This window comes from Schistocerca piceifrons, chromosome 5 (genome assembly GCF_021461385.2).
Source record: "Schistocerca piceifrons isolate TAMUIC-IGC-003096 chromosome 5, iqSchPice1.1, whole genome shotgun sequence".
NCBI lineage: Eukaryota > Metazoa > Arthropoda > Insecta > Orthoptera > Acrididae > Schistocerca > Schistocerca piceifrons.
In genome coordinates this window covers 374,101,472-374,124,368 of record NC_060142.1, presented here as the reverse complement: position 1 = coordinate 374,124,368, position 22,897 = coordinate 374,101,472, and the positions used below count along the sequence as shown (strand labels likewise).

Below are 22,897 nucleotides of genomic sequence, written 5' to 3'. Positions count from 1 at the left end.
ATGCACATTTCAGGCACAAAACCCCAATGGTTCAACAGGAATGGTGATCATTCTGGTTTTCAGGTGTATCGTGTAGATGTTGCATACCTCTCATGGCTGTTGAGGATAATTTGAGGGTTGTGCTTTATCCCCCAACCGTATTGTCCAACTATGCAGTCAGTATTTTGGTACTGGGTTAGTCTTTCAAGATGATGATGTGCTAGTACTCTGTGCTCACCTCATGAACCTGGCCGAGAAAGCTTAAACCCAGTGTAAATTTGCTTTGCATTGTCGCAGAAACCTTCCTGACACAATCTAAGAAGGGCTGCTATCAGAGTGGCACAGCCTGGAGCAGCAATGTCTTGACCATTTTATTGACTACTTTTTAATCTAATACACTGACAAAATTAAATTGAATAAATTTATCACTTTATTAAAAAGTGTGAAACAGATTTAAAAAAAAAATCTGATTACAATGTTATGTTCCTCTTTACCAACTAAAGAAGAGACCTAAAAAGATACTTCGTGTGTGTGGCTTACTTCATGTTCTTTCATTTATTTATTTTTGGTATGTTATCCACTTTCTTTAGTTTTATAGACAGCATTTAAATCAGTTGTGTATATCTGATTTTTTGGGAATTTATGTAAGTGTAACAGGTAGAATTTACACATACCCTGTGAAAATTAGTTTTGTTTTATCTTTGTCAAATTTTTGTTGAAATGACTGTTTAATTATCTTCCAGAGAATCAACACGTTCATCACTTAAGCCATATATACACCAACAGCAACGCTCTGCAACACTACCTGCAAATGCATCTGCTGTCGGAAAATAAGTGTGAGCTGCTTTCAGAGGTGCAAGTGGCTGTTGAGACTGTGATTGCTAGGAGGCTATAAGTGCTGTGTAAAGAAATAATTTATTTTTTAACAGTGGCCTAACCAAAGTTTTATCTCTGAATATAGTTGTAACATATTATTAGTAGTAAAAAATAGCTTTATATTTTCTCTTTGATTGAGCTTCACAAGTACAGCAATTTTTATTTGGAAGGGTTTTGTGAGGCTGTGGACATTATCATTCTTAAGCAAAGAAACTGAAGCAGCAGAAGTGACCCAATGTTTGTGAGGAAAGGGGAGAGGTTTTCTGTTGGCAGCTCATGTTAGGTTGTAAAACATTTGAAATACTTGTTTTATGAGTTTCCAATTTTGGTGTGGTTATGATTTAGGAAAAAAAGGCTCTTAATCAGCATCTTGCCTGTCAGTTTCACATCATAGCCACTTCTGACCTGATTTAGTAAGTGTACAAATATAATTTTTAGTTATACTTGTCATGTTAGTTACAGTAATACAACAGAAAATGTGAGAACAGGTGTAACTCTCACAAAGATTACATTCATGACTGAATATTGAAGCCAAAGTTTTGATAAACATTTTCGCAAGATTTAGACACACATATTTACATCACATAATGCTGTGACCTAGAAATATTGAAGTTTGCTCATAATCATTTTTCTGACATTTACATTCCTTTTCTTTCCACTAGAATGATTCGTTGATTTGTACTTCCAAAGAAAAGGACAAGATTTCCCTTGCTCATTTCACATTGCATCTGTGCCAATTAATTTAACTGTTACAAAAGTTTACAAATTATGTACCATTATATATGAATGCCAAGTTTCAATGAAACTTGATATTTTATTTATATGTATACATAAATATGTGTAAGGCAGACTTCTGCAGTTATGTACATGTTTGTTGCTGTGTTCCATTTTCACATTGTTGATTACATGTGGAGAATATATATGGACTGTGCCTTTATATCATGCAAAAGAATAAACTTGTGGTACTATTTAGAGTTCTAAGTTAAAGTATTTATGTTTTTCATTTTTTAAAAGGAATAACTTATGTTAAGTTATGCCAAAATTGTGGAATTACCAACTACAATTTTATTTAATATGTACCATAAAACTACTCTTTTGTATATATGACCATAGTGCTATTTGTATATGAAAAATTATGTAAGCAATAAATTTGGCCAAAAGTGGACATATTTTTAAAATGAGTGTCATTATTATTTTAAATAACGCTGAATGCTTCAGGTACCATTTCTCAGTATGTTCCAGTTAACATAGATGTTTGCACTGCTATTGCTACAACTGTTAAAAAGGGAGGAAAGAGAGAGAATGTTTTATTGGTTTCTTCTGCAATAAACTATTCTCAAGAGTGTATAAAAACACAGGCAAAAAACCTAATTATCCTTACAAACCTTTAAAATATTTTTAATTGGCATTCCTGTTCATTTGAAGTTGACGTACTGTTCTCTACACTAAAACTATGCATTTTGAGAGAGCCAGCATCAGGACAACCTGAAGTATAACTTAACATCTTATATGCAAATGAAAAACGATATTGCTGAGAACCTTCTGTAGTCCTATAAACAATTACTGGATGTGATACCAGAAGAGCTGTTTTACATGGAAAGTATTTTATGGTTACTGATATACGAAGTCCCTATTGGTTGTATATTAGGGGGGGAGAACCTAAAAAACCTCCTGCTAGGTAGATCTACATACTGTTTTGGTTCAGTCAATGAACTGTCATCTTTGTGAAAGCATAGTTGAGATTGGAGTGCATCTACATCTATACTCTGCAAACTACTGTGTAGTGAATGGCAGAGGGTACTTATAATTTTACCAGTTTCCTAGAACTTACGTATCTCAGTATTGTCTCTTGGTTGCAGAATTATTTAATGTCAATAAAGCATTTTACCCTTTTGGGGCATCGTCAGATTGTCTATAAAACAAGAAAACAATCTATAAGAAACAAATAGAGCAAGGGGCATGGTCCTATCTTGTACAACTACACAGATAAAATAAACTACAAGTAATAACAACTTACATAAAAGTAAGTGGATATGTAATCCACCCGTCACAAAGGCATATAAAATGAAAGATGTACAGAAACGTAACTTTGCATATACATTAAACTCTCGCTAATCCAACCCTCAGTAGTCCGAACTCAGTAATCTGTTTTGAAATTGTGGCTTTCTTTACGGTTTGGTTCATGGCTTCTAAAAGAAACTCGCTAATCCAACCCTCAGTAGTCCGGACTCAGTAATCTGTTTTGAAATTGTGGCTTTCTTTACGGTTTGGTTCATGGCTTCTAAAAGAAACAACTTATGCTCGATTTAAAACAGAAACTCGAAATTAGAGATAAGCTGAACTAAGGTTCTTCACAGAAAGCCATTGCTACTGATTACAATGCTGGACGAGCATCAATTTATGACCAAACATGAACAGATGAAGAGATAGTCAAAAGTGTACAGAAAAGTTCGGATGAAAGTGATGAAGAGAACATAGGAGGAGAGAACATGAAGATATCTTATGCTGCTGGTGCTGAAGCTGCAGACATCTTCTTAAAGTCCATTATGCAACAATTGTAATAAACAAGTAGTACTGACGTAATGCTTGTAAAGCTGTTGTGTGATGCAACATACTGCCATCGCATATTGTCATTTGGACAACTAAAAATTTGGGAAGTCTTCCATAATGACTGATACTAATGTATATGTACTCACTCATGGACTAAGTTTGTCATGAAAATGAATGTACCTTGGGGCTTCATAAAATATAATCCTTATGTGTTTACCCTAAATTTAAGACACTCTCCAAAATCCAGCACTTCTGCAAATCCAGCACCCATACACACAAGGAATGGCCAGATTAGCAAGAGTCTAGTGTAATCCATCCATCATAAAAACATATAAAAGGGAAAGTGGACCTAGTCAAAGGAAAAGAAAACTACCAGTATATTATCAAGGAGGTGGCAAAAAAACCAACTTCAAAAACTATTGCTTGTTACCTCAAGCACACCAGCAGACTCCACCATAGCAGCACAGAATAGGACCACATTTAAAAAACAGTCATGGTATGAACCACACGCAGCACATGAAGTCCATTTGGAGTGCGCACAAATATTACTATGACACCAGGGTGCAAACACTGTACACAGTGCAACGAAAGGTGTCTAGGCAACATGCGAGGCCAGCTTAAGGCACAATGCAGTGGCGTGACAACTATTTCTTTAGAAAGGGGGGGGGGGGGGGCAATCAAACCATTTACTGATTTCATCTTTCAGCAAAACCATTATGAATACATACTTACCGATAGAGAGAAACAACTCATTAATAATAATATGGACTCTTCCGTTGGAAACAATTTCTTTGCTTTAATTTTTAAAAAGAAATCTATCTGGGAAGACCATTTACGAAAAGGAATTGATACATACTGTAGACCGCAATATCAATCGGCCAGAGAGAGACCTTTTGTTATTATTACTATTTTACAAATACTCTGCGTCACATCTTAATGAAAAAAGGAAACACAATTTGTTGGAAAAAGAAGGCATTTGTTTTGTTTTTATTTAGATTGAAAACAATTATGTGCAATTTCCAAGTGTAGTTTTCCTTTCAACAATTCAGGAAATATTCTTTCATAAGTTTCATAAGATTAATTTTTCCAGCCTTATCTCCATGAACATGGAAGAGGAGTAGATGGGTGAGTCTCGACTGAGTCATTGTTGATCTGAGGTAAGTTTTAAGTAATCTCAAGGTGCTGAATGATTTCTCAGAGAATGCTGATGATACTATAACAGTAAGAATCAGAATGACGAGCCAAAATTTCCCTGAAAGAGTGCCTTAACTCTACCAGGTTCAGCAATAAGTATTCTTCCAATAGAGTATACATTACATAGCTGTATACCAGTCATAATGGTATGCAGCATTTCAAACTGTGCATGAAGCCTGTACAGGTTAAAGTCTGTTGTATTTAGTCCAAACAATTCTCCCAAATGTTGTGTAGATGGAGGATGTGTGTGTGTGTGTGTGTGTGTGTGTTTTTTTTTTTTTTTTTTTTTTTAGATGGGATAGTCTCTTTAGATCCTCTTAGTTGAACCTTTGATCAATCTCATTCAGAAGGAGATCAAGAATTTCAAATAAATCTTTCATAAATTTTCATTCTTGAGATAATTGGGAACAGATGGTGTTTCTGTGTGTTGCAATTTTGCTGGTATTTTTCTTAGTCGTGTGATATTTGAGTCTTTCACATTCAGATTTTTAGAATAATCTTTGGACTTCTCTAACAGCATATCAAATGCTACCATAGTCCTAAGATTTTCAACAGGTATTTTTAGAACCTTTACAGAATGTTTCACTTCAGCTGCATTAAAATTTCAGTTCTGTGGGGATCTAGCCAGTTTCTCACACAGTCCAAACACTACCTGCTGCTGTTAAATAAAAAATAATTTCAAACTTTTTGAGCCACTTTGCGAAGCCCTGCAGGACTGAACTTGTTTTGTCTCTCAGTGAGCTCGGTAAATTCAATATTTTGGTCACAGGTTTCTGGACCTGTTGATAGTTTTTGCTGAAATGTGTCAAAGATTTTACTCTTACAGGTACATCATGTAGGACACATTGTAATCAGCCATTGAGCTTTTGGTTTTGGGTTCGACTCATCGACACCAGATGGTAGTACAATGTCTGCATACACATTCTTTCCTTTTTGTGTATTCTAGAATTACATTTGAGATGTATTTCGCAGTTACCCGTACATCACACAATGGATCACAGTTTCTTGAAACTTCCTGTAGTACCAGATCCAAACAATGATTGCTGCAGTGGATGTAATAAGTCTTTGGCTGGTCTTGAAGGATTTCCTTCACACTTTTGTTCCGCCCAGATATATTAACTTCATTCTCAAAACATTGGGTGAATAGAATTTCAATTTCTTGTGACAGTCATAGACGGATGTTTAATGGTTGTTGCTAGCAATTGTGCCTTGGAGTCTGGTGGACTATATAAACTCAGAATAAGTTATTTTATTTGAGCGTCTCAGGGTCAACATGATATACACAAAGACTGAGCTGCTCCTGACCGGCCACACCTGTTATTGAATCTGCTATAATTCCATAAAATGGAGAATTTATTTGCTGCCCAATTTATCGCTGAATCACGTGAGCCACAATTTCCAGTACTTCATTTTGTATCGCTGGTGCCAACCAAATGTCACTGCATTTCAGCCATATCTTCAGTTCTGGTACATCATTCTTCCTCTCATCAAGGAATGTCATTATGTTCCCAGAGACCATTTCATGGCCTTTCAGTGTATTTCCTGTTAGACCCAGGAACCTGTGTGAACTGATAATTACTAGTAAAGCAGTTCTAGCTTCCTCCTGATCAGTCAGCAGATCTTGTGCAACTTGGGCAATCACAGGTGAGCCACTTTCACATTACTGAATAATTTTGAGAGACTCGATGAAAAAGCTTCTCCTCATGTATCTTGGACTTTTCCATAGCATTTTTCCAGTTACAGAAACCTTTAAGAAAAGCCATCTTGTTCTGTGGTCTTCTACTGTTCACTAAGTGGATGAACTGAATGCAGTCATAGCAGAAAACGCTTCCACTCTTTTCTTCGTAATTTAGCCACGGATAAGCCAAAATGATTTTGATTTATAAGATCTTACATTCCTATGTGGAAACTTATGCTTCTCTGATGGGTGAAATTTTGGTTCAAAACCAGATGTGTTTGAAATAGAGCCCTTTGTGTTTTCATGTGAGAATGGGGTGTCTGCATGCTTTGATGGTCCTATGCTACAACTTTTATGTCGATCGCCTCTGCCTGAAGTTGTTAATGATAAACATGTGCAAAAGACTTATCTTCCACATATCACACTAACATAAAAATAGCTTTCAACAAGCAAAGTATGTTAATGCTGAGCACATAATATAACAGCACAAGCATAGGAAGGAACAGTCATAGTTGACCATAAAATATGTAGCTTGTGCTTTGTTGTACCTTTGACTAGTATTCCTACTTTCAGACTGAGACTGGCCACTGTCATGGGTAACGCCAATACAAACGATCTGAGATGTTTTAGTGCTACTACCACATCCAAGAAATTCCTTCGGTAGATTTTTGTGATATTGTGCAGTACCACACCTAAAATAACAAAATACTAATAATCATATATAAATATCAGCCATGACCCATGGATTGATGTACACATAAAAAGGGAACAAAAAGCTAGACACTGAAATTTAAAAATGAGAACTCTCTAATTGTATGTATCGCAAGTAAGAAGAATCACTGTAAACATTATTGAACATCTGTATAATGAATTACAAAAGAGGTTTTCTACAGACAGTCAGCAGCACACTTCTGTGAGCCAGGGATAACGAATTGCAATATGAGTCTGTATAATAAATCAGTACATCCTAGACTTCACGATAAAATTATCTATAATCCCTTAGTGAACTGAGGGCCGTTTTTAGCATGAAAATAAGCAAATAATTGCCAAGACTGATCGAGTGCATTGCTTAACTACTATCACAGGGTTGACTATGACAAATGTGGCCCCTAAACAAAGCAGTTTGGGTCAGATCATGAATTTATTATGTATTCCTATGAGACATATATGTGGGATATTTGTAACTAGTAAAATTAATTAAAATTTTAATACTGACATGTGAATGTAGTGCGTGTCATGTATTATGAACTTCGTAACAACTAGCTATATAGTAATGTTTTGGAACATACATCTCACTTTTTTGAGCCTGCAACAGCAATGGAATTTCTCATGCTGTGAAATGAAAGGATGATCCGAGTACAACGTCATGATGCCTAATTTCAGGACAAGTTGCAGTGGGTTATGGAGGGATTTTCTTGCAATACCACACCTAGCTCAAACACATGCATCCAAATACTAGTTTTCTTGCAACTTATAATAATTATTCCATCTTAGTTCTTGATACGATGTTATTTGTACATAGTTTCTGCCTTTCTGTATGAGTTTAACTTACATAGTTACATAGTGATTATCGACACCTTTGTTGATTGAACCTCTACTTGTCTTCTTCTAATAATTTCCGGGTATGCAGCCGGATCCCGTCGACATTCTGCCACGATATTTCGGCCCAGAGACGTCCGGCCATCATCAGGTGAGTACACAACTACTGAAGAGCCCAGGTGCAGTCGCGGTATTTATGCCGAATCTCGCGCATACCCGGAAATTATTAGAAGAAGAAATACGCCGGGAAAATTTCAGAAGTCACCTCTACTTGTCTTGTTGCAGTGGTAGGGATTGCTTATTCATTGACTGTTGTTAATTATTTCTGGCACATTTCTTTGCTTTTTCCTGCTTGAGTCCTGGGGGCTGACCTGTTTGTCACTGATACAGATAGTCAAGCGAGTTCTGAGTATTCCAGTGTAGATCCAGGCGCTGTTTTGTCACTTTTGCATTGAGATTTGGTGCCCTCTTTAACTCAAAAGCATTTTCATTGTATTGGAAATAACTGACATCATTTTGTAGTTACTTTCGAGTATGCCATAGTTGCCCTTCCCCCTTCCCATAAAAGTCTCACTGAGATGCATGGGAATGTAATTAAACCATCTGAGAACAATCAATATTTGAGTTCAGAGATTTATGACAAATAAATGATCTAAAATAATTATATACCTTTCACCACAATGGTTCACTCATATCACCTTGAAACTGCAAATCAAATGTGTGTGTCTTTATGTCTGTATAGAAAATTGGAGAAACATCACTGGCTACACTGTATGCATATAATGTTTGTTACTAGAGCAACGATGTGTAGCGCTGTAGCTATGGCGTGACAGCAAGGTGGTTGTGAAGGGAGGGTAAAGGGGGGATTGTTAGAATACTGCCTCTATTCACATTTAGGTTATCACGTTGTTTTTATTTTCTTAAGTGTTGGATTGTTCGCAGAGTGCTGCAGATATTGTTATAGTGGCGAGCCAGGTCAGGCGTACCAACACTCTTTAGGCATTATTGGCCAGTGATGTCATTTTTGATAGGACCACACATGGTTTGTGCCTGTGTGACCATGAGATTAAACTGCTCAAAAAAGGTTTTCCATTACCTGCAGATCTGCAAACGTGTGTGGACTTAGATTCAAGGCGAACCGAACAGTAAGTAATGAGGGTGGTGCCAATACTTGTTTAGAAAAGTATATTGTTTCACAGGTGCAGAGGATAACTGTGAACAATGTAAAGGGACAGCAAAACCAATTTTTTACAGTCAAATTTCTGCCTTAAGTCTAGTGCTCCTCTTCCACATTCGGCGCACTGGCCATTCTGTAGTTTGCCTCTATGACATAGCAGGCCCTGAGGGCCTGACCAGTCTCAACTACTGTTCGAAAATGGTATGCAGAAATTGTTACATCTGCATACAGAAGCTATCCTCCGTTTGGAGCCACAGACTGAAAATGGGACAAAGGGAGAGGACAGAATGTAGTATGTGTTACATGATGTTTCAGTCAAAAGCAAAAATCACTGCCAACAAAAATAATGATCCCATATTTCTTGGCTCTGCCTACAGATCAAATAAAACTCCAAGTGAATTGGGGGGGGGGGGGGGGGGGTAGCAGGGCAGAAACTATCTGCACCCCCACCCCCCCCCAAAGTTTGAAATGGGGGGGGGGGCAGGATGACTGCCCCTCCTGCTCCCATCCTCCCCCCACCCCACCACACTCCAGTTGATATGCTGTTGCATTTATGAAATATAAAAACCACTTAAAACAACTAGATCAAAATGCATATATGCAGACCATTGACCTTCATTTCATCCAACTGCTCTGTCTTCATCCCTTCATAGAGCCTTTTCTTCACCATGCATTACTTATCTGCCCTCTTCCTGTTCTTTCTGTAGTCTTCCATTGCTAGTTTTGTTTTCGATTGCAACATTCTATGTCTTGCTTTATTTCTCTCTTGTTCTACCAGTGAGCACCCCTTATTGAACGATTTCACTATTCTTTTGTATTTTAATCTCTCCAGTACTTCTGTGGCAACACTGATGGCTGCTTTCATTATCTCCCATTTAGTTTTCACATTCCCTTCCTTCTCTGTGTTATTTCTTGTCTTGGGAATCTCTCACAATATCTTCTTTTATTCTTCATGCTTGTCTTTAATCTGGAGACTTTCTAAATTGTGTTTCGCTTTCACCCTACCTTTTTTGTTTCTTGCCATATCTGTCTTCTGTTTATACCTGATCCACACTAAGTGATGATGCGTGTCTCTGTCCACCCCTCTACAATATTCCATACTGTATGAAGTGTAACATTTATCTATAATTACATGGTTTATTTGGTTTCTTGTCACTCCGTCTCATGATGCCCATATGCACTTCTTCATATCTTTTCCTGGATGCCACAAAATTTTTATCATCATCGAGTTCCCATTGGTGAAGTATATCAGCTTAGCCCTCTATCATTAGTGACTAGATGCAGACATTCTTTTCCTGTTACATTTATATATACTTATTCTTTCCCTACTTTTACATTCAGATCCCCAAGGGTCATTTCATAACACGCCTTTGAAATGTGCTGATCTCCTCTTCCAGCTTGGAGTAAAATGCATTTTTCTCATCTTCATCTGCATCCTCCTTAAGGGCATAAGCACATGTCATTGTAACATAACAAGAATTTCGCCCTGTACCTCAAAGAATACAACCTATCACTAATTGCTTCAAAAATAATTACATTTGCCTTCATTGACCTATGTATAAGGAAGCTGCTACCATGATGGACTGTATCCCTTCCACTATACAGCAGCATATGTATCCCCAATACAACCATTCCTTGTCCTTTCCATCGTATTTCTTGTATTGCTGCTATTTCGCTCTGTATTTATCTATTTCTTCTCTAATTTCTTCCAATTTCCCAGGTCTATTTAAGAGTCCTCATATTCCGGGTGCTTTCATAATATCGGTTTTCCTTCTTGTTAACCTTTTTCTTGCCAGGTCACCATCCTGTAATGTATCCTTCTGATCCTGATGTGTGGTATTCCATTTTACAAGGTGAGGTTGTTAGCAGCACACCCAACCCCAACCTGGAGGACCAGGATTTTCCCATGGGGTTTACTCCTCACACTTCCCTATACCTGAAGAGCTCCTCCCCCACCCCCCCACCCCACCCCCTTTGCCCCTCCCCCCATGTGAGACATGATTTGTCTGGCTCTTCTGTCCAGCACTGTTGTTAAAAGTGTTCTCAGCAATCATATTATCCTCTTCTTCACTGAAGTCCTCAGTGCCCGTAGATTTGTTTTAATTTACCACTTGCTTCTTTTGTGGTTGAAGTGTTCTGTGGAACATGGTCTTCTATTAGTCATCATACATGTAAATGATCTTCTGTCTAATATACAACAAGCAGAACTGGTTCTTTTGCAGATGACACCAGTATTGTAACCAATCCAAGAATACATACAGCAACAGAGGAAACAGTAAACAATCTACTTAAAAGTATCATTGACTGGTTTTCTGTGACTGGTGCACAACATATTCAGTTATACACATCTAGAGGTACTACACCAATGATAAGTGCAACACATGGTGAGGAAATTATAAATGGGGTAGAAACTTCAAAAATTTTAGGTGTCCATATTGGAGAGAATATAAACTGAAGAAAAAGCACATTTTCAAATTCATGGAACAGCTTAGTTCAGCTACATTTGCACTTAACAAGGAAAGTATTTGAGCTTGAACAAACACATTTACACCACAATCCCATGAGGGATCATACTACATCTACGTCTACACCGATACTCCACAACCCTCCATATGACACATAGTGCGGGGTACCATGTACCACTACTTATCATTTCTTTCCCTGTTCCACTCACAAATAGATTGAGGGAAAAACAACTGTCTATATGCCTCTGTATGAGCCCTAATTTCTTGTAGATTATCTTCGTGATCCTTATGCATAATGTATGGTGGACGCAATGGAATCATTCTGCTGCCAGCTTTAAATACCTGTTCTCTAAACTTTCTCAATAGTGTTCCTTGAAAAGAAGGTCTTTCCAATTCCCATTTGAGTTCCCAAAACATCTCTGTAGCACTTGCTTGTTGTTCCAACCTACAAGTAACAAATCTAGCACCCTGCCTCCAAACTGCTTCGATGTCCTTCTTTAATCCAACATGGTAAGGATCCCGAACACTCGAGCAGTCCTCAAGAATAGGTCACACTAGCATCCTTTATGCAGTCTCCTTTACAGATGAACCACACTTTCCTAGAATTCTCCCAATAAACTGAAGTTGACCATTCACCTTCCCTGGTACAATCCTCACATGCTTGTTCCATTCCATATCACTTTGCAACATTATGCCCAGATATTTAAATGACATGACTGTGTCAAGCAGAATGCTAACAATACTGTATCGAAACATTACTGGTTTGTTTTTCCTATTTATCCATTTCCTATTTGCAAATTTATAGCTAGCTGCAATTCATCACACCAACTACAAATTTTGTCTAAGTCTTCTTGTGTTCTCCTGCAGTTACTCAACTTTGACACCTTACTGCGCACCACACCATCATCAGCAAACAACCACAGATTGCTGCCCACCCTGTATGCCAAATGATTTATGTACAGAGAGAATAATAATGGTCTTATCATACTTCCCTGTGGCAATCCTGATGAAACGCTTGTCCTTTATTGCACAGGTGGTATTTGTTTACCTGCAAACCTCTGCAGTCATCCATTAGAGGCCACTGAGTACGCCATGTTGAATTTGGCCTTCAATTACTGCTAACTGCTACATCAGTTGAGACCAGTAGGGATGATGAATTGTGTGAGTGATGTATCATCCACACCAAAGTTGGCAACATATATTGATACCATAGATGTTAGTGAGGTCTCACTGCAATCTGCAACGACATATGGGAGGTGTTCCTGAAGGTCACACCTCCCCTCTCAGCACAGTAGTGCCCTCACACTGGATGTCATTATAGATCTGAACATGGAGGAGCTTTTCCCAGTCCATGACCTCATCTGAAGGAGTCAACTTGGTAGTGTAGGGTCAATGAGTCATTAAAGTTTCTAATGAATTTGTACTTTCATAAATGTGGAATATTGTACTTCAAGAGAACAAGTTGTTAATTAGTGCATCAAATGATGGTCTCATAGTATGTGACACTTGTAAATTATTCAGTACTCCTGTGGTAAAGAAGTGTGTCAAAGTTATTCTATTCATTAATGTAATAAAGTGAACTAATATTTCATGAGTTACAGTTCCTAACGTCCACCTCACCGAGCAATCAAAGAATCCACAGCTATGACAAGACGATTGCAGTATCATCTGGTCACAACATTTGAAGCTGCATTTTGTGAAGTTATTTGTGTAGTGAAGAGTCAATTTGGTTGGTGATTGGTAACCAAGCCTGCTAATGTATTGCGGTTGGTTGAGATAAAGTTATGACAAATTCTTCTTCGTGAAGATGGTATTGGTGTAGCAGATGAAGCCCTGGGCTGGTGTTCCGATATCTATTATAGTGCAAAAATATTATCACCAGTTATAAATGGATACTGTTGTAACACTAACACATAATTATGATGGCAGTGCTGATAATAGTGAACATCTGACTGCAAGTAGTATCGATACGGCAAGTTCAAGAAGAGGCAATGGAAGCAGAGAAAGTTAATTCCAACCTACTCCTGGTAAGAAGTTTAATCATGGTGTTTAACCACAACACACTAGGGAACATATATGATTATTATCATGTCATAGGTTTCATCATACATGGCAATCTATTGTAAAGATACCATAAACTGAAGGCTAAAAGCATACAGCACTATGTGGCAAACAAAAGAGAAGGAAATGTAGTTTTCAAAGGAAATTTGTGGAAATGCGTTTCTTCCATCCATTATTGGCATTTACAGCATTGGGCATTGTATGTAGCCAAAAATCTCGGGTTTACAAACTTTACACCATCAGTGGGATTTATTACTAATTTGAAAAAGGAGTTTAGTATAACATCACACCATGCAACCATGCTCCAAGCATAGAAAGATAAGGATGATGAAGAAGAGGTAATTCTTTGAATTCTATGAATTCTTGAGTTCAAAAATTTGTTGCTGAAGTCAGTGTGTGTATCATGACAGAAAGCATTCAAATGGTTTCTGGACAGAACTATGATCAGAGTCAGTTCAGCCATGAGCTTTCTTGTGAAGGGAAGCTATCGATGAAAAGAGAGAGAAAACTGCCTTGATACAGCTAACAGTTAACAGGGCAACACACAGCTACACAATCAATATTGTTAAATCAGTGTATGGACAATTGGTACACAAACTCTATATATGCTTCCAAGAACCAAATGGAAAGTTTGGGCCCTGTATGTCAGGGGAAATAGAAACACGTTGCCCTCCAAATGTCTTTATAGATGCAAGCATGAGTGGGAAAATACAAAAGAACATCTGAAGACTTTTCTTGTCAGTTTTCAATCCACAGTTGTCGACAAAGTCACTAGTACTTAGTGACTCCTGGCTTGGAGATAAGGTTTAACTAGTACTACTGGAGGCCTGTGGAAGCAAAAATGTGGTTTTAAAAATCATGCTACCTAAAAGTACAAAATATGCACAACCTCTGGATGTGTACTTGTTTAGGAAATATAAAATATATGCCAAGAGAATAACAGACTTCCTTAAACAGCATTCCAGAAACATGCAGCCAGAACTGTATGACAGATTCTTTATAATTAAAATGCATTCTGTCATTTACAACCAATTATCTGTAAAAGCAAATAGACCAATTCTTCGTTACACATGGTAGAACATTGGCTATGATATTAGGAATTGGTGGACAACTTCAAAAGTGTCAATGGCGTAGCTTTCAGCACTAGTTTTATTGAATGTGCAGTTGTGACATGTAATCAACTCACTCTTCTTCACTGTGCATTTTGTTGTCATTCATGCTGCTTTCAGCATTTTGTCAAAAGCTCTCACTTGCATTTATAGTTAATATATCTGCATTGCACTTGGCTTCTACAGTGACATCTGCAGTGACATCTAGAACATGGTTGCAGAGTCTCGCAGAAAATGACACTCACCAGCATATTGAAAGGTACTCTGACAACTCCAGTGGTGGACACTTCGGCAACTCATGGCACCCTGGGTCCAGAATGAGGAGAAAGGCCAACCCCAAGTAGTTAGCAGCTGAGATACAGACATTGGAGTCCTTCCTGAACCACACAGGGGTAGGCAGGAAGATACCCTCCCCTTGCTGAAGAATGTATACCTTGCAAAGAGACTAGCGGGCAATGAGATACATGTAGAAAACTGATGGACTCCTATAGCCGTTGGGATGCAGCATAGACACAAAGCTTCAAGAATGCACTCGTGAAGGCGTGTGAATCTTCTGGCTGAGAGTAGCCAGTTTTATCTGCTTTAAAAAGCAAGAACGTGTTGTGAATTCAAGCATCCCACAGGCACTGGGAGGGAGTGTAGGCACAAAGCACCAACCTTTCATGCAGGAAGGCATATGAGACTAACGAACTACATAAGAAGACAGTCTGCTTAAAAAGATGTTTTATGGCCAGGAAGAACATAGCTCATAAATCACGAATGGCATCAGATTTTTAGCCAAAACACAAACATGAGATTGTCTAGGTCTCACACAGAGAAAGCTGTTACAAAGAAGTGTTGGGTGGTTGCTTTCACAACAACTGAAGAATAAAGAAAAACAATGTGTGACCAATGATGGGAACATCCCCAACAGGAAAATTATGAGAAAGACACCAGTTCTTGAATCACACACCAGCACACACAAGATGGAAAATTTACTCCCTTTGCTGGGAGGCATGATCATGAAGCAGCAACCAGTCATCGGCCAGCATTTTAGTCTGCGAATGACAACGTTGAGAGAAGGAAAATTTTGAGGAGTCAATGAGCTTAGTGGAGTGATAGGAGAAGAGGACAGTCACTGAGATAGTGTGGAAGCACGAGGACATGGGAACTCTTCCAGTCATCACCTAAATCTGCCTCCTGTTATTGTGATATCACAGCTTTGGCTACAGAACACATGGTTAGCAATCAATGTGGAGACTGTTCTTGGGTCTCACCATCCTGACACAGTGCCTGGCACCGTCATGACCACATTACAAATGTCTAAAATAGTGAAAAGATTCATTTCCCCCTACTCTCCTTAATAATCGAGTCATGTTAATGCCCAGTCCAAACAGCCCTGAGATTTGCAATCTTTTGTTTTGTTTGGTTTACAAGTTACTGAAATAAGTACAATCATTTCATATTTTATTCATCTAAATAGTTTGTTCTGTTCACTTGTCAGTCCCTTAATCTCATGACCTTTTGCTTTTTGAGCTTACTAAGTTATTAATGACATTTAATTATTGGCTTCCAGGGTGGTGTGATCTGATTGCTAATTTGCATTATATGTGATGCCACAGAGAAATTGGAGGGATGCACTACATTTTTTGTTCCTAAAGTAGGGCAATATAGTTAGTAATTTGCATGTCAATTTGTGGAAAAGGTCAAACAAATCATCAATTCACCACATTTTTGGTACCCAACATGGGATGTCGATTTGATTTCATTCTCGTATTTTTACTAGTGTGAGGACTTGTAAATTTTGTGACATGACTCAGGAAGAATTAAGTTCCCATAATATTATTAAAATTTGTTAACCTCTCTGTATGTGATGTGAGGAACACAGATGCTGTGTTTGTGTGCACTGAGTGTGTTGCAATTATGCAGTATGGATTAGACCTAGCATTAGTTAGTGTATTTAGTTTTGGATCCTACAGCCTTCCCCATATTTTGTGATGTAGTTTTAGATCATCTAGTTTATTGTTGTGAATATCTGTCTCTCATGTTCCATTGTTCTCTTTGTTGCTACCGGCATTGCCATTTGCGTCATTTTATCTGTGTCATTTTGTACTGTGCAGTATTTTTGGTTGGTTACGTTTTTCTATGCAACTGAGGTGTGGAAGATAGACAAATATGGAAACTCCATTGGGGATTATACAAATTTAGAGTCCACTAGAAACCAACAGGCCAATTAAGGAAAGTTTGGGGGTGAGCGAAGAAACACTTGGCACTTCTTTGGGAGATATACAAAATCAGAGTCCACTGGAGCGAATTCTTGCAATATTAGAAAAACCAAATACGTATCTCAGTTAACCACCATTAAGGAGGAGGATAAAACACTATTTGAAAGACTGGAAACCGAGCTATAATTTTGCAGTCAGAAGACTTTTGGGCAGTTTGCTGAAGTAAGGTGCGAATTGAGGTCAAGACCACAAAGATACAGATGGAGGTCACCAACTGCCTGGACGAGGTGAGACAAGCATGTGAAACAAAAGTTGACAACCTAGACGTGCAGGTAACGACAAATATGACTGACATTTTCACATGAATAGGTGAGGAAAGTAAATCCTCCAAGGAAACACGAAAAAGAGTATCAACCCTCGAATGAGAAGTGTCTGTGGTACGACAAGGTAATGTCCATGTAATAAAGGTCATGCCAACAAATTTTCAGGCTGCATTCCCAAAGCACAGGGTAGATAAACCACTGCCTAAGTCTGGTCGAATGTGCAGCACCCACCCAAAGGCATACCTAAAGCATTTAGACGTGTATCTGTATGCAAAGGGAGTGGTGGAATGTAATGCTTTACTTGTTGCACTGCAGATGCTAGACCAGGAGGCAACGTATTGAAACCTGGCCACACAGGCAAGTGCAAAAATGAGCATAGTAGCATACTGCAGACAGTATGCACCATAGTCACACCAATCCATGGCAACATAAGCTGCTTACTTCGTCAATGTGATGGGATACTTGTACAACAAAATGACAGATGAGGAATGGTGTAGCGCGATGCGCTCACATTTTCCTGCTCATGTACAATTTACACTCATCAGGGCACTGTCAAGAGAACAGTTTCTTGTTATTTTATGACCTTCAGGTGACACTGAAGAACAGGAGAATTGAAGGACAACACATGCTAACACAATGAGGGCAGAAAATAGGGCGCCACAAAGGTTTGTGCAATGCCATGACAGGCAGAATTGGCAGAATAGTGGAAGAAGGAGAGCAGATGGGAACAGAGCACAGCAGGATAGACGCCATCGTCCGCACCAGGGAGAGCAAGGTAAGATTGAAGCACTTGACCATGGAAGCCATGTGAATTGCATGCAAGTGCCATGTAGTGAGAGAAAGTGAGGTAGTAATGGAGGTTCACCACCACTGGCCCCACGTCAGGCAGGGGTTCGTGAGATCGAACAAGCAAATGACCAAAGACAACGAGATAATGCAGGGAACGCCTCATTAGAGAAGGGGCAATACATAATGTATGGTACTGATGATCGCAAGTGCAAGACAACATTGACCAGTACCGTTATGACCCAGTTGCCAGATAAAGCAGGTAATTAGTGTCCCCTCATTGAGATAACCATAGAAGTAATTAAGACGAGAACATGTCTGAATTCTATGTCAGAAGTTACAGCACTTTCTACTTCTTCTTACACAAAACTGGTAGAGAGCAACAGTAAATTAGATGACATAGCTGCTAAAGGAATCTCACTTATTCCCGCTTTTGGGGCGAAAAGGAAGAAGGTAAAAAAGCAGGTTTTGGTGTGACTAAGTGGCGGAAGAAATGGCTTCCAAGTGAATGAAATTGTCATCGGCAGGTTGTTGCTAGATTTTATAATCGGTAATGACATACTCCTGAGTAGAGCAGTGATCGTGGACTGGACCACTAAAACTATGGTCAGCCTATTCAAAGATCCAGTCACATGGGGTGCAGAGAGCACTAAGGGCACAGTTAATTTGTAACATGTAATGAGAACAAGGAAATTTTCGTAGTGGGCCATGGGAGCTAAAAGGTGATTTATTAGAGGAACAAGCATTCCAGATAAAGTCAGTTTGCCGCCTGAAAGTCATGATGATAATTCCATGCACATAACCAACGAAAGAGAATCTGATGGACATGATGGGACTGGTTGTGGATTAGAGACCCTCACACATGCACTCTTAGGATTTAGAGGGCCAGAGGCCATTAATGGGTATGCTCCCGTGACACCCCAATTGCCAAGTGAGGAATATAATAACATGCAGGAAAAGACCAGAGTTGGATGCTGTGACAACAAAAGCATCTAGACAATGACAAAACCCCCACAGCAACTGAGAAGCTCATGTGGAGCAGAGGATGCGAAGGAGATTCCAGAGTGAATGAAAAACACTGTAAGGTGCACCACAGAAGTACGAGTATAGAGTACGAATACCCTGCAATAATAGAAGATAATGTCATTCTGTTCACAGTCGAAAAATGTGCAGAAGTCATAGGGTTTTTGGATGATTGCAGTAGTTTCCATGCATCAAAGTGGTGAGATAAACTGATTACAGCTCACTCAAGAGCTGGTGTCCTGTGTCCTGTGTACAGGTGATCAGCCAGAAGTGGGTGTGGAGGACATAGAAGCTGATGTGACTGGGAGTATACAAGAAAACCCATGGTTGAGCTGGGAGCAGAAACAGGAACTGGAGAAAGCAGTCATCGAATTCAGGGATACATTATCGTTTCTACCAGGAAGATTTTAGGGAGTGCTTCACAAGTTTAGAGTAATGTGTGATCGACCGCTGACAAGAAAATTGTATTCAATGGCCTGGAAGCACCGAAAAACTGCCAGGAAAGCAACACAGGTGATGGAGGCAGCCGGAGTCATATTGCACTCGTGACTGTGCCTAAGAGAGATGGATCTGTTCATTGTTGTCTCAATGCCAGGATGTTAAATGATCACATTGAGACAGACGGTACAAGGCCGGAAGCTATCCAGGGCATACTCGCCAATTCTCGGGAAAAATTTGGATGTCAACCTTTGACATTACAGCCAACTTCAGTCAAGTTAATCTTGATCAATCCTGCCAAAAATTCACCGTCTTCCTATTCTATGGGGAGCAGTGTGTGTACAACCGAGTATCATTTGGACATAATAACTCAAGTTCGGCATTTTTGATGGCTCTGCTTGGTATAATGCAACCAGAAATGAGGGAATTTTATGTTGCCTACATCGACGACATAATTTTCAGATCTGCAACATTTCAAGAACACTTATGCCACATAAATCAACTACTGGCGCTAATTCAGAAATTTGCGTGACGCTCAGGCCTGATTAAATGAACCTGTGAGCAAATATTGTGGAATGATGGACGTTTGAAAAGTCCTTGCAAAGTCCGAGAGATGGCACCACCAGGATCGAGGAAATGTTTAGTTAGTAGCATCTTTGGAAAGAACACACACCTAGTTGCAGTCATATTGGTCTATTTCTTTGTGTTTGGCGTTCGTGTGAATCAAGGAAGTCAGTGATTGTCAAGAAATGGACGAAAAAGAATTTTGTATGGTGATTAAACATTACTTTATGAACGGCAAGACACCTCAGGAGACTAAAGAGAAGCATGATAAACATTACGATGATTCTGTACCTTCAATTAGAACAGTTTATAAGTGGTTTCAGAATTTTTGGAGAGGCCATATGGGCACAAGTGATGCTTAATATTCTGGACGACCTGTGGAGTTTATGACTCCAGAAATCATTGATAAAATCCATGATATAGTGATGGATGACAGAAGAGTTAAGGTGCGTGAGATTGCTGGTGCTGATGGCATCTCGAATGAATGGGTACATAATATTTTGCATAAACATTTGGACATGAGGACACTATCTGCAAGATGGGTTCCGCGATTGCTCATGCTTAACCAAAAACGGAATCGTGTGAAGTGTTGCAAGGATGGTTTGCAGCTGTTGAGGAAGAGTCTCCAGGACTTTAAGCATTGATTCGTCACTACGGATGAAACACGGACACATTACTATACTCCTGAGACCAAACAACAATCTAAACAATGGGTTACCAAGGGAGAATCTGCACCAAAAAGGCGAAGACCATTTCTTCGGCCAGAAAGGTTATGGTGACTGTCTTTTGGGATTTGCAAGGGATAATCCTCATCGACTATCTGGAAAAGGGTAAAACTATTACAGGTGCATATTATTCATCGTTATTGGACTATTTGAAAATCAAGCTGCGAGAAAAACGCGGGCGATTGGACCGCAAAAAAGTCCTTTTCCATCATGACAATGCATCAGCACACACCTCAGCAGTTCTGGTTGCAAAATGAATGGAAATAGGATTCCAACTCATTTCACATACCCCTTATTCTCCAGACTTGGCTCCCTCGGACTACTATTTGTTCCCCAATTTGAAGAAATGGCTGGTGGGACAAAGATTTTATTCAAACAAGGAGGTGATTGCAGCAACTAATATTTATTTTGCAGACTTGGACAATTCCTGTTTTTCAGAAGGGATCAACAAATTAGAACAGCATTGGATGAAGTGTATAAGTCTAAAAGGAGACTGTGTCAAAAAATAAAAAAGGTTTATCACAAACTCGTAACTAGTTTTTGTTTTTGCACAGACTTTTCAAACGCCCCTCATATATCTCAGGTTAGAGTTCTCACCACAAGGTATCCAACTGGAAAAATGCAAAATGGTGGAAATCATGAAAATGAAACATTCATCTTACATGTGAGAATGAAAACATTTCTTGAGGCTGACTTCATTTCATGGGGGATCATTGTCAATGTTGTGCAGATGCTGAGTCCTATATATGCACTGGTGATGAAGGGCAGGAACTGGAGCTGGTGAGGAGGAAAACATAATCAAGAAGGTAAAGATTTCTGTTTCTTCTCCCAATCAGATTAGTCTCTACATCATCCACATCCACTTCTGACTAATCTCTGTGCACAGGACTCCATCTACCATGTCCCTTGTTTCTAAGTGAGACGTAATCAGTCTATCTCGCCACTTCGACACGTGGAAACATCTGCAATCCTGTAGACTGCACGCATGGTCCCATTGTTGCAACATCTTCATTATAGCCTCATTACTTTCTAGCTCAACTTTTGTCGCCATCCTCCTGCAAAGAATTTCAGTTCAAGCAGTTGGCCAATTTTACTCTTGTATCTGCAGTTCTGAGGAACTTTTGCACATTTTTCGACTGTGAATGGGACAAAATTATCTTCTATTGCTACAGATGTTCATTTACTGTACTCATGCTTTCATGGAGCACCTTACAGTGCTTTTCATCCACTCTAGAATCTCCTTCGAATTCTTCACTCCACATGAGCTTCTCAGTTGCTGTGGGGGTTTCACCTTCAATCTTTGTCATTGACTCAGTGTGCTTGTCATCACGGCATCTGACTGTGGTCTCTCTCTGCATATTGTTATATTCCTTTTTGAGCATGTCTTCCATACTTTCTTGGCAATTAAGGTGACATGGGAGCACACCCATTAGTGGTCTCTTGCCCTCTAAATCCTAAAAGAACATGTGAGAGGGTCTCTAACCCACAACCATGACAATATTTGTTTGGTACACCCTGATTTGTTGGCACCTTTCCAACTCTTCAAAGACACAAGTGTGCAAGGCATTGGAGGATATCTACAACAGGAAGGCAAGGATGGGAATGTGCACATTGTGATCACATGTAACTGGAAGCTGCTGGACGCAGAGATACGGTATTTCACTATTGAACGAGAAATGTTGCGAATTGTGTATGTGACAAAACAGTTAGGAGTTATCTATTTGGCCAGAAAACTAGTTCATGTACAGACAAGCATGCTCTAACGGTCCTAAGAACTGAAGATACATGGGTAACAGAGTGATGTGGTGAGCCACGCCAATTCAAGAATATGATCTGGAAATCACTTATTGCAAGGGTAAACATAACAAATCCACTGACTTGTTAAACTGAAATCCTTGGGGGAGGGTGGCAACGAAAGTTGAGCTAGAATGTAATTAGGCTGTAATGGAGATTTTACAACAATGAGACCATGCATACATCCTACAATGTAGGAGGGAATTAGCTGCAGGGAAAGACGAACACACAGAAATCCAGAGAGTAATGTACTTTCTGCTTCTATGACATTGGTGTAGAGGATATGTGAATGAGAAACATTGCTCTGATATATATGGTTGAACAAAGGTATGTTTTTGATGGTATGTGAAAGAATGAAAGTGGAAAATTTGGCTCACTGCTGCACTTTTGGAGGGTTTACTCCAGCAATTTC

The 22,897-nt window shown here is 39.1% G+C and overlaps 1 protein-coding gene across 1 annotated transcript in view; it reads left to right on the top strand.

Moving 5' to 3' along the window:
* LOC124797955 (rho-associated protein kinase 2) overlaps positions 1–2,033 on the top strand; it is a 208,618-nt gene extending 206,585 nt beyond the window's left edge. The window contains exon 28 of the mRNA XM_047261112.1: positions 723–2,033. Within this exon, the coding sequence (XP_047117068.1) occupies positions 723–813 (91 nt within the window). The 3' untranslated portion in view covers positions 814–2,033. The remainder of the gene's footprint in view (positions 1–722) is intronic.
* Positions 2,034–22,897: the final 20,864 nt, after the last annotated feature.